This window comes from Mastigoproctus giganteus, chromosome 10 (genome assembly GCF_048544385.1).
Source record: "Mastigoproctus giganteus isolate SK-2022 chromosome 10, ASM4854438v1, whole genome shotgun sequence".
Lineage (NCBI taxonomy): Eukaryota > Metazoa > Arthropoda > Arachnida > Uropygi > Thelyphonidae > Mastigoproctus > Mastigoproctus giganteus.
In genome coordinates, this window is record NC_143584.1 from 230,096,013 (window position 1) to 230,109,119 (window position 13,107).

At 41.1% G+C, this 13,107-nt stretch overlaps 1 protein-coding gene across 4 annotated transcripts in view; it reads left to right on the top strand.

Moving 5' to 3' along the window:
* LOC150080020 (caprin-1-like) overlaps nt 1-13,107 on the top strand; it is a 248,578-nt gene that overhangs the window by 176,593 nt on the left and 58,878 nt on the right. For all 4 annotated transcript variants that reach the window (XM_090382371.1, XM_090382373.1, XM_090382374.1 and 1 more), the window contains exon 8: nt 2,800-3,455. In XM_090382371.1, coding sequence (XP_090238497.1) covers nt 2,800-3,455 — 656 coding nt within the window. The remainder of the gene's footprint in view (nt 1-2,799; nt 3,456-13,107) is intronic.

Below are 13,107 nucleotides of genomic sequence, written 5' to 3' on the forward strand. Positions count from 1 at the left end.
CTGCTCTACAACATCATCAACCTTTGCCCCTGGCAGACATACCCTGGTCCTGTTCCACCTATCCTTTTTACAAAGCATGTTCCCCGTTTCCCTGACAATTGAGTCACCAACAACTACTAGTTCCTGTTGGACCAGCGCATTCTGCCTTGGGGGCTGCCTCTGTGTTGCAAGATGACCAAGTCCAAGCTCTGGTGTTGATGTGGGCAGCTGAGAGCTTGATGGGCCCCTCAATTTATTTCCTTCGAGGGCATCCACCCTGTCCTTCAAGGTCTCATATAGGCCCATAACAACGCCGAGTTGTCGCCTAATTTCCTTGCACTCCTTGCATCGTGCACACACAAAGACATCCCCCATGGCAGTATCATGTCCCGTACCCGATTGCTCCGCAAACATCAAGCAAACAGTGCATCTTAAAAGGCCGTGATTCAGGGGGCAACCGCCCCCCTCAGTTCTCCCCTGAGTCACAGCACTCCCATTAGCTTGAGCCTTTTGCTTTGCTGCTCTGGTCAGAGTCATGATTTCGATTTAAATGTCAATAAAATTACAATTTCAGAACAAAATTAAAACCTTAAACTTGTATCTTAACACAGTTATAACGCTATATTTATTTTTCGGTATCGAGTGTTATCTACGAGTTCCCTTTATATAACTTCCGTATCAAGTATGTATTAATTATTTGCTACGTTTGTACTCTAAGTCGTTATATATATATAGTTAAAAGTACAATTTAATTGACAATGAAGTTTAACAAGATTAATAGATGTACTGATTAATTGACAATATTATATTATGCACTATACTATACAAAGCTAATGCTGTCGAATTCCGGATATGCTGTATCGCGCTTCAGTAACGAGTGTTATCTACGAAATCCCTTTATATAACTTCTGTATCAAGTTATGTATTAATTATTTATTTTTACTAATTATTTATGTTCCGTAACCTAAGTGGTTATATGTATAGTTAAAATTACAATTTAATTGCCAATGAAGTTCGACAAGATTAATAGATTTTACTGATTAATTTTCACGTAGCAATGGCGGCCGTTTATGAACGGTAAACACGTGGATTTGATACCCTTTCCGATACTAAGTAATACCTACAAAATCTCTATCTAAGTTATTTTAACTTTAAGTACCGTAAATAGGAATATAAAGCTACTCTAGAAATAAGTTAATATGTCAATTTAAACTAATAAAGCAGAAAATAAATCAGAAAAAACTTCTCTATTCCAAGAGCGGCAGAAAGGCACGTCCGCACAGGAAATCCTCGACCTCAGAGAGGTCGAGGATTTCCTGTGCGGATTAATCAATGGACACTGCTCATCGTGGACTGATGTTATTAGTGGAGTCCCTCAGGGCTCAGTGTTGGGTCCATTATTGTTTTCTGTATTTATAAATGATATTGATGATGGTATATCGGGATTAATGTCCAAGTTTGCAGACGATACAAAGGTTGGCAGGGTTGTCAAGGACACTACTGACACTATGCTGCTGCAACAGGATCTGGAAAGGTTGAGCAGATGGGCTGAGAGGTGGCAAATGAAGTTTAACATTGACAAATGTAAAGTACTACACATGGGAAACAGCAACCCCAGAGCAACGTATCAACTCTGTGGTACAACACTGACAGTGGTAGAGAATGAAAGGGACTTGGGGGTGGTTGTGCAGGCAGATATGAAGTTCTCTGAGCAGTGCAGACGGGCTGCAAGAGTAGCTCATGGAGTATTGTCAATGATATACAGGAATTTTTCCAGCAGGGATAAGGAGGTGATTATTCCATTGTATAAGGCGATGGTCAGGCCACACCTAGAGTACTGTATACAGGTCTGGAGGCCTCATTTCAAGAAGGATGTAGAGCTGCTGGAACGAGTACAGAGAAGGGCAACAAGATTAGTGAATGGAACAAAGGGGTGCTCTTACGAAGAACGGCTTAAGTTTTGCAAATTACAGTGTCTGGAGACTAGGCACCAGCGAGGTGATCTGATAGAGGTGTATAAAGCCTTGAATGGTTTAAGCATGCTCAATGCTGATTGGATTCTTCCTCTAGCTCAGAATAATCACCTGAGAGGGCATAAATTCAAATTGAGGAAAGACAGATGTAGGATAGACGTGCGGAAATTTGCCTTTAGCCAGCGGGTGGTTGGTTGGTGGAACAGACTTCCATCCCTTGTGGTGGAGGTTGATAGCCTAAATAAGTTTAAGGCTCAGCTGGACAGGTATTTTGAACGAACGGAGGGGTGAAGTGGAAGTGGTTTTTTTTTTTTTTTTTTTTTGGCTGATGCTGCATAAGCTTGCTTTCTTGCATCAAATGCCTCTGCTAATGCTAATGCTAAACATGGTATTCTGTTGCCCTAAAATAATTTTTAAAAAAGTTAAAATATTTTTTATATATATATTTTTTTATTTAGGGTAAAGGAATGCCTATTTCAAGGATATTAAAAACTGCATTGTAATATAATTAGTTATATTTAAAATCCCCCTCCCCTTGGAAATGTACGTGTGAAGGAATTACTAATTAACTTCTGTAGACTGTATTGTGTTAATTAAGAAGTTATTACAGCTTACATGTTAGTAAGGCTTGAATCACACATCATCAGGCCAGGAAACATTGGAATATTTGGGTTTGAGTAACTTATTAGTGTAACTTGCTAATATTAGTAAGTTAGTCTAAAAAATACACTAATTTGACCTTTCTTTCACTTTATTTAATGTATGTTTCCCTCATGTGTACATTATTTTTAAATTAATACCAAAGTAATGTTGTTTTCACAATACATTTTTTCTGTGCTTTATATAGCTCCTCACATGGATCCAGCTGTAGTAGTTGCTCACCCTATTGTTCCTGCTCCTCCTCCATTGGGATATCCAGGATCTCAGTATCCTGCTACTTCCCAGCCTACTCCATCTAATCTTTCAGTGCAACATCAACAAAGGGCACCCTCACAAACTGAGGAGGGAAACATAGTTGGGCTTGGCACAACAGTTGCTCCATCAGCAGTTGCCTCTATGCAACAGCAGTTGTCACCAGCAGGGCCAATGTCTGCAGGTACACCAATGCAACTTGCACAGAATCCAGTTAATCCACCTCCAGATTTTGATCCTACTAGACCAATTCCTACTCAGACGTTTACAAACCAGAATTTTGCCGCAGCCATCCATCCAATGATGGCAGCTGCAGCAGTGGTGCCCCCAAACTATGTCCCAGTTACAATGGGCCACTCCAGTATGCCACCTCAACATATGATTACAGTTGGTATGATGCCGCAGTCAGTGTCTCCAAGGGGATCTCCAACTCCCGCACAGCAAGTTTCTGGAACTGAAAGTCCATTATCCTTGCCTTTGAATAGCCAGGGTCCAGTCGTTGGAACACAAGGTGTAGGGCAGCCTCTTGGTCTTGGTGCAGAACAGGAAGACAAAGAAAACTATAATAATTCTGATTTTCAGCTAAATCAGGTATATTAATTAATATTAGTTTGTTAACTAAATAATTGTTTGTATAATACATTAGAAATTTAACTTAAATATATCTCAGTATTAGTAGTGGCAAAATGAATTGAGAAAACAAACAAAAATCTCATATACACAGGTGCCTCCGTAACCAGGTGGGCAGGAGCAGTAGTGCGTAGCACATGCTTCTTGATTAGACCGGGGTTTGAGCCTGTGACCACCAAATACGGAGGATGCGGAAAGGTCAGGGAATGACCACCACATATCCCCGGAGCAATATGGCCTTAGTTGCTAATGCTCCTAAAAACCAAAACAACAACAACTCATATACACACATACACAAGGCACAACATGTGCTTATTCCTTCTAATAATTTGTCTAATTCTTTAAATTTATTCACATTTCCTGCTTCCACAAAAAAAGGTGGGAATTTATTCCCCTGATCAGTTACTCTATTAGGGGTTTCATCTGAATGCAAGATGACAAATGGAACAAAATAAATGTGCAAGAGAATGTTAATTTTGATGTCAAACCTTTATTTTACCCCCTAAATGTATGTTAAAATAAATAAAAAAAAAAAACTTGTGTGCATGTAAGCATGACAGGTGTGTAAACAGTTGCATAAATGTAGTGTGTATGCGTTAATGCCATGCCATCTACCCCCCCCATCCCCAATAGCATGCAGTATGCAATGAGTTTTGCTGACACTGGCTGCAACTTTTCTCGCCAGTGTGGAATTTAATTCAATGGATTATAACCATAGTGAACTCCCCTCGCACACATAGGGCACCCTGACCCTATGACTTCACCCTTTCCCCTAAATCCAGCCCTTGGCCACCTCCTTTCCCCTCCCATCCCCAAACTTCTTGTCTGGTGAACCCTACCACTTAAATCTTTCCCTCAGCAGGCCAGGTCTCCCCCCCCCCCCATGTAGGATGGGCTTTCTTCACAGAGGTGCCCCTCTGTTCCCTTAACTTCCAATTTCCTGGGGGATGTCTTCTTGTCATCCAACTTTATTTTCACCTTTTGTCCAAACTGGAACTACCACTGCACTTGTTGGGGGGGGGATTGGTTCGAAGTGTTAGACATGACTTCAGTATTCTCACTCTGGTGATGTAAGGCACCAAACGGGGGAGGGGGACTCAAAAAAAATTTGTATTCACTCAGTAGTTGTGACAGAAGATTAAAACAAACACCTAGTATTACTTTTTCAGCATAGTCACAAGACAAAGTGGCACATTTTTGCCACCTCTTGATACACTTCCGTAGACCACTTTTACGTAGACCTTCAGACCACAACCCAGTAGCAGAAATCACTTCATTAACAGCAGCAAAATGTTTTCCAAGAAGAAAGGAGTTAAGGGCAGGAAAGAGGAAGAAATTCGAGGGTGCAAGGTGGGAATAAGCAGGATGCAACAATATTTCAAGCCTACATTTGTGAGCAGGCGCATGCCTTTTAAGAGCTTTCCCCATCTGTTTTTTCTTTTATTGCAGCTACTACTGATTTTCTCTCTCTCTCGTGCAGCAAAAGCCTGTGGTTTCCTTGCACTATAGGGTACTGGTCACTATAAGTACAGGTTACTGTTGAAAGAGCCGTGAATTAGGGTTGAATTTGAAAGTGTCTGCAATTCTGCCCAGACACGATAGGAGGGAGTATATGATGAGAGAGCCTTGTCGATCAGTTCGGCCCTGGAAAGATTGTGCAGAGGTGTATATGATGAGAGAGCCTTGTCGATCAATTCGGCCCTGGAAAGATTGTGCAGAGCTCAAGGGGTAGAATTTTTTTCAGCCTGTTCTGTACTTGTTAACAGGGGAGACTGCTTTACAGGGATGGGATACACTTAAATAGAAAGGGTGCAAGAATATTTGCTGATGCTATCGAGGCAGTGTTAGGTGGGTCGGAAAACTGCTAGTTTTTTGGGGGGGGGAGATACAAGGACTAATAGCCACTGGCATAGGTGAAAGTGATTATTGCACTGCTTCTATTGGAATGAGCAGCCTGCAAAACAAGATGCACGGTATTTCAGAGACTGCTGGGAGTCATTGTGGTACAAGTAAGCACATGGCTTGTGTTAGGGTAGCTAAGAATAGGAACAGGTGCATGTATACTTGCGTATATGCCAATGCTAGGAGTTTGGTAAATAAAATTGATGAATTTGAGGTATTGCTCAAAACATCAAAGGCAGATATTGTTTGGATATCAGAGATGTCACACAGATATAAGGAATGCAAAACTGGAATTTGGAGAGAACAATGTGTACAGAAAGGATAGACAGAATAGGAAGGGAGGAGAGGTTATGCTATTAGTTAAGAAACTCACAAAATCCGAGGAAGTGAAGCCAGTCGACATTGCTGGACAGTGCAGTGTCAAATCAGTTTGGAGTGACATAAGCGTTGGGAGATTGAGAGTAGGAGTGTGCTATAGGCCTAATGACTCTGATGAGTATAATAAGAAACTGTACAGGGAAATATAATGGGTCAGTAAATCAGAGAGTCTTATAATGACGGATTTTAATTTCCCAGATATTGACTGGAATTTGGGGGCTGGTCACTCACACACTAGCAAGGCTTTTGTGGATTTATTGGATGATTGTTTTCAACATCAGCATGTTCGGGAGGCAACTAGAGGGAGTAATACTCTTGATCTGATTATCAGTAGTGATTCTTCATGCATTAAGAATCAGCAGATAAAGGAACCACTAGGTGGCAGTGATCACAGCGTGCTGAACTGGGATTTACTCAAAGACGTAACTACCATCAAGGGTAAAGGGAAGGTTTTTGCTTTCGTGAAGGCGACTACGATGGTCTGAGACAGTGTTTAAATTCCATACAATGGGACCAACAGCAAATTCAAAATGGGAAGCATTCAAAGAACTTGCCTTGGAAGCTACTAGGCTTTACATAAGAAATGTTGTTCAATGTTTAGGCCTAAATGGATGTCAGATGAACTAATGAGACATATGACAGAGAAGAAAATGCATGGGATACATATAAATTAATGGGTGACATGGAAGCCTATGATAGATATAAGTTGGTCTGTAACCAAGTCACAAAGGAGATTAGGCAGGCTAAGGCAGATTATGAGAAATCCTTGGCAAAGGATGCAAAGAAAAACAGAAAAGAGTTATTTACTTATGTAAACTCTAGAAGGAAAGGGATGAATCAGATTGGTCCACTAGATATTGATGGTTCAACAGTTGAGGATCCTGCTCAGGTGGCTAACCAACTAAATGAGCATTTAGCATCTACATTCACACATGAGAAGTTATTCAGGAAGAGGAATGCCAGAGGTGAAGTAAACCTTGGCAGTGAGCTAGATGATTTTATAATAAATGAGAGAAAAGTGCAGGAGAAATTGTTGAGGATAAACATAAAAGGCACCTGGGATGGATAGGATCTATCCAGTTACAGTAATACCCCGAAGTTACGCGATAGGTGGGTCCAACGAAAATCGCTTAACTCGAATTCACGTAATTCAGGGTACAACTTTGCATATAAATACATAAATTTTGTTTAGTAGAGGCATATTGATGCAAGAAAGCAAGCTTATGCAGCATCACCCAAAAACAACCACTCTCATTTCACCCCTCCTTTGTTCAAAATAACTGTCCAGCTGAACCTTAAGGCGCCTCCTTAGCCAGGTGGGAAGGAGCAGCAGTGCATAGCACACGCTTCTTGATTAGACCGGGGTTCGAGCCCGTCACCACCAAATACGGAAGATGCGGAAAGGTCAGGGAATGACCACCGCATTTCCTGGAGCAATATGGCCTTAGTTGCTAATGCTCCTGAAAACCAAAGAACAACAAAATAACAACAGCTGAACCTTAAATTTATTTAGGCTATCAACTTCCACAACAAGGGATGGAAGTCTGTTCCACCAACCAACTACCCGCTGGCTAAAGGCAAATTTCCACAGATCTATCCTACTTCTGTCTTTCCTCAATTTGAATTTATGCCCATTCAGGTGATTATTCTGAGCAAATGGAAGAATCCCTTCGGCATTGAGCATGCTCAAATCATTCAAGGCTTTATACACCTCTATCAGATCACCTCGCCGGTGCCTAGTCAGTGCCCAGTCCAGACAGTGTAATTTGCAAAACTTAAGCCTTTCTTCATAAGAGCAACCCTTTGTTCCATTCACTAATCTTGTTGCTCTTCTCTGTACTCGTTCCAGCAGCTCTACATCCTTCTTGAAATGTGGCCTCCAGACCAGTATACAATACTCAAGGTGTGGCCTGACCATTGCCGTATACAAGGGAATAATCACCTCCTTATCCCTGCTAGAAAATTTCCTGTATATCATTGACAAGACACAATGAGGTACTCTTGCTCCCCGTCTGCACTGCTCAGAGAACTTCATATCTGCCTGCACAACTTTTCATTCTCTACCACTGTCAGTGTAGTACCACAGAGTTGATAGTTGCTCTGGGGTTGCTGTTTCCCATATGTAGTACTTTACATTTGTCAATGTTAAACTTCATTTGCCACCTCTCAGCCCATCTGCTCAACCTTTCCAGATCCTGTTGCAGCAGCATAGCGTCAGTAGTGTCTTTAACAAACCTGCCAACCTTTGTATCGTCTGCAAACTTGGACATTAAGCTTGATATACCATCATCAATATCATTTATAAATACAGAAAACAATAATGGACCCCACCCTGAGCCCTGAGGGACTCCACTAATAACATTAGTCCACGATGAGCAGTGTCCATTGATTACCACTCTCTGTCTTCTCCCCCTCAACCACCCCTTTATCCATAGCAGCAATTTGCCTCCAATGTCACACTGCTCCAATTTGTGTAGCAGTTTTCCATGTGCAACAGTATCAAAAGCCTTTCTAAGATCCAAGTATATAATATCAAAGCTATTCCCTGCATCCAGTTCTTTTGTGACTGCATCATAATATCCAATCAAATTGGTCAGGCAAGACTTCCCCTTAACAAAACCATGCTGTGTCCGAGCTATAACTGAAGTCTTGTCTAAATGATCCTGCAGTGCTTCTTTAACCAGTGCCTCCATTAATTTTCCTGGAACAGAAGTTAAGCTCACAGGTCTATAATTACTTGTGTCAGCCTTTGATCCTCCTTTGTGAATTGGGGTCACATTTGCACATTTCCAGTCTATGGGTACCTCCCCTGAGTCCAAGGAAGCTCTCATAATTATGGCTAAGGGTTTGCTTACTTCCTTTGCTGCCTCCTTTAATATAACTGGATAGATCCCATCCACCCCGGGTGCCTTTCTTGTGTTTATCTTCAACAGATTCTCCTCCACTTTACTCCCAGTTATTTCAAGATTCTGTAGCTTACTGCTAGAGTTGAATACACTTCTGGCCATTCCCCTTGCTGAATAACTCCTCATGTGTGAATGTCGATGCAAAATATTCATTTAGTTTGTTAGCTACCTGAGCAGGGTCATCAACAGTTGACCCATCAATATCAAATGGACCAATCTGATTCATCCCCTTCCTTCTAGAGTTTACATAAGTAAAGAACTCTTTGCTGTTTTTCTTTGCATCCCTTGCCAAGGATTTCTCGTAATCTGCCTTCGCCTGCCTAACCTCCTTTGTAACTTGGTTGCATATCAACTTGTATCTATCATAGGCTTCTGTGTCGTGTTAATTTGTAAGTATCCCATGCATTTTTCTTCTCTGCCATATGCCTCATTAGTTCATCTGACATCCATTTTGGCCTAAACCTTGAACAATATTTCTTAGTTGGTATGTAAAGCCTAGTAGCTTCCAAGATTAATATTTGAATGCTTCCCATTTTGAATTTGCTGTTGGTAACATCATCAGTTGGTCCCACTGTATAGAATTTAAATACTGTCTCAGTCCATCGTAGTCGCCTTTACGGAAGCAATAACCCTTCCCTTTACCCCTAATGGTAGTTACCTCTTTGAGTAAATCCCACTTCAGCACACTGTGATCACTGCCACCTAGTGGTTCATTTATCTGCAGATTCTTAATGCCTGAAGAATCACTGCTGATAATCAAATCAAGAGTATTACTCCCTCTAGTTGCCTCCCGAACATGCTGATGTAGAAAACAATCATCCAATAAATAAATCCACAAAAGCCCTGCTAGTGTGTGAGTGACCAGCCCCCAAATTCCAGTCACTATCTGGGAAATTAAAATCTCCCATTATAAGACTCTCTGATTTACTGGCCCACTCTATTTCCCTGTACAGTTTCTTATTATACTCATCACAGTCATTAGGCCTATAGCACACTCCTACTCTCAATTTTGATCTCCCAATGCTTATGTCACACCAAACTGACTCAACACTGCACTGTCCAGTGATGTCGACTGGCTTCACTTCCTTGGTTTTATGTGTTTCTTAACTAATAGCATAACCCCTCCCCCCTTCCTATCCTGTCTATCCTTTCTGTAGACGTTGTACTCCCCAAATTCCAGTTCTGCATCCTTTATATCTGTGTGACACCACGTCTCTGATATCCCAACAATATCTGCCTTTGATGTTTTGAGCAATACCTCAAATTCATCAAATTTATTTACTAAACTCCTAGCATTGGTGTACACGCAAGTATAGCTGCACCTGTTTCTATTCTTAGCTACCCTAACACAACCCATGTGTTTAGTTGTACCGCAATGGCTCCCAGCAGTCTCTGAAATATCATGCATCTTGTTTTTCAGGCTTCTGCTCATTCTAATAGAAGCAGTGCAAGAATCTCTTTCACTTCTGCCAGTGGCTACTGTAAATCTATTGGTTTTTGTCTCCCCCCCAATCTAGCAGTTTCCTACCCACCTAACACTGCCTCGATAGCATCAGCAAATATTCTTGCACCCTTTCTATTTAAGTGTATCCCATCCCTGTAGAAGCAATCTCTCCTATTAACAAGTACAGTCCAGGCTGAAAAAAATGTATGAGCTTATGATGCTGCATAAGCTCATACATTTGCTTTCTTGCATCACATGCCACTACTACTACTACATCAGGTGATGGTTACCTCTTTGAGTAAATCCCACTTCAGCACACTGTGATCACTTCCACCTAGTGGTTTCTTTATCTGCAGATTCTTAATGCATGAAGAATCACTACATATGGTCAGATCAAGAGTATTACTCCCTCTAGTTGCCTCCCAAACATGCTGATGTAGAAAACAATCATCCAATAAATCCACAAAAGCCTTGCTAGTGTGTGAGTGACCAACCCACAAATTCCAGTCATTATCTGGGAAATTAAAATCCCCCATTATATGACTCTCTGATTTACTGGTCCACTCTATTTCCCTGTATAGTTTCTTATTATACTCATCAGAGTCATTAGGCCTATAGCACACTCCTACGCTCAATTTTGATCTCCCAATGCTTATGTCACACCAAACTTAGTCGACGCTGCATTGCCCAGCGATGTCGACTGGCTTCACTTCCTTAGATTTTGTCTTTCTTAACTAATAGGATAACCCTTCCTATCCTGTCTATCCTTTCTGTACACATTGTACTCCCCAAATTCCAGTTCTCCATTCCTTATATCTGTGTGATATCATGTCTCTGATATCCCAACAATATCTGCATTTGATGTTTTTAGCAATACCTCAAATTCATCAAATTTATTTACCAAACTCCTAGCATTGGTGTACACTCAAGTATACATGCACCTGCTCTTCCTCTTCGCCACCCTAACATAAACCATGTGTTTACTTGTACCGCAATGACTCCCAGCAGTCTCTGAAATATCCTGCATCTTATTTTCTAGGCTGCTGCTCATTCCAATAGAATGAACTTTCTTGGTAAAAGCGACTTTGTTCCAATCACCAATCTTGTTGCCCTTCTCTGTACTCCTTTCAGCAGCTCTACATCATTTCCTAAAATTAGCCCTCCAGTCCTGAACTCAAGATGTAGCCTGATCATTGCCTTATACAAGGGGGCAATCACCCCCTTATCCCTGCTAGTAAAATTCCTGTATATCATTGACAAGACACCGTGAGCTACTCTTGCAGCCTGTCTGCGCTGCTCAGAAAACCACATCTCTGACTGCAAAATTACCTCCAGGTCCTTTTCATTCTCCACTACCCTGAGTGTAGTACCACCCAGTTGATGAATTACTGTGTGGTTACTGCTCCCCAAATGCAGTACTATACATTTGTCAATGTTAAGCTTCAGTTGCCACCTCTCAGCCCATTTCTCAATTTTTTCAGATCCTGTTGCAGTAGTGTACTATCATTATTGTCATTATCAAACCTGCCAATCTTTGTGTCGTCGCCAAACTTAGACATTAACCCCGATATCCCTTCATCAATATCATTAATAAATACAGAAAACAATGTGCCGAACCCCAGGGGACCTACTAATAACATTAGTCCATTAAGAGCAATGTCCATTGATTACCACTCGCTGTCCTCTCCCACTCAACCATCCTTTTATCCATTGTAGCAACTTTCCCTTAATGCCATACTGCTCCAATTTCTACAGTAGTCTTTCATGTGCCGTAAGAGCTTTCCTAAAATCCATATTATTTCAAAATTATTTTTTGCATCCAGCTCCTTTGTGACCATATCATAGTATCCAGTCAAATTAATCAGACAAGAATTCCTCTGAACAAACCCATGCTATTTCTCATTTATAACTGTAGTTTTGGCTAGATGATTGTGCAATGCTTCCTTAACCAGTGCCTCCATTAATTTCCCTGGAACAGAAATTCAACTAGCAGGTCTGTATTTACTCATGTCACTCTTTGAACCCCTGTGTGAATTTGAGACATATTTTCACATCTCCAGTCCAGTGATAAACTCCGCCGAGTCCAAGGAAGCTTTAATTTATGTCTGAGGGTTTGCTGACTTCCTTTGCTTCTTCCTTTAATATAACTGGATAGATCCCATCCACCCCCAGGTGCCTTTCTTATGTTAAACTTCAACATTTTCTCCTCCACTTTGCTCTCAGTTATTACAAAAACATTAAGCTCCCTGCCAGAGTTTGATAAACTTCCGGCATTCAGCTCCCTGAATAACTCCTCATGTGTGAATGTAGAGGCAAAATACTCATTCAGTTTGTCAGCTACTTCAGCAGGTGAATCGACAATCAAACCATCTATGTCAAATGCATCTGTGACACAGCGAGTCGAGAGACTTGCCAAAATTTGAAATTTGCTTGTACCAAGAGAGAGTAGAAGACAGGTTAATCCCTAAAAATCATTTTGCCTAGAAATCGGAGTGTCGCCAAAGATAAGCATAGCAGCAGAAGAATCCTTTTTTGCGAGATATAAGACAAGGCGGAGTTTTAGAAGGATTGAAATAAACTAAGTTCTCTTTGCCCCACTGAAGATTGGCATTTAAGGAATTGGTAGCAGATATTCGAGAAGTTGAAGCTGATTGAATAGGGTAAGGTTCCTCAAAATGGAAAGTGGAATGCAATGTGCTATCAATGGCAAAACTATGGATAGGATTTGCAGAAAATTGAAGGTCATTAATGTATAAGAGGAAAATATTGGGGGGGGGGGGAAGAACTGAACCTTGGGGGACACTAGCATTAGTGGAGAAGTTAGAAGACAGAGATCCATCTACCATCACCCTCAGTGAGCGATCAGAGAGAAAACTGGATAACCAATTACAAAAAAAAGTTGACAAACCATAAGATGGAAGCTTGTTTAGAAGACTTTTATGCCAAACACGATCAAAAGCCTTTGAGATGTCAAGAGCAACTG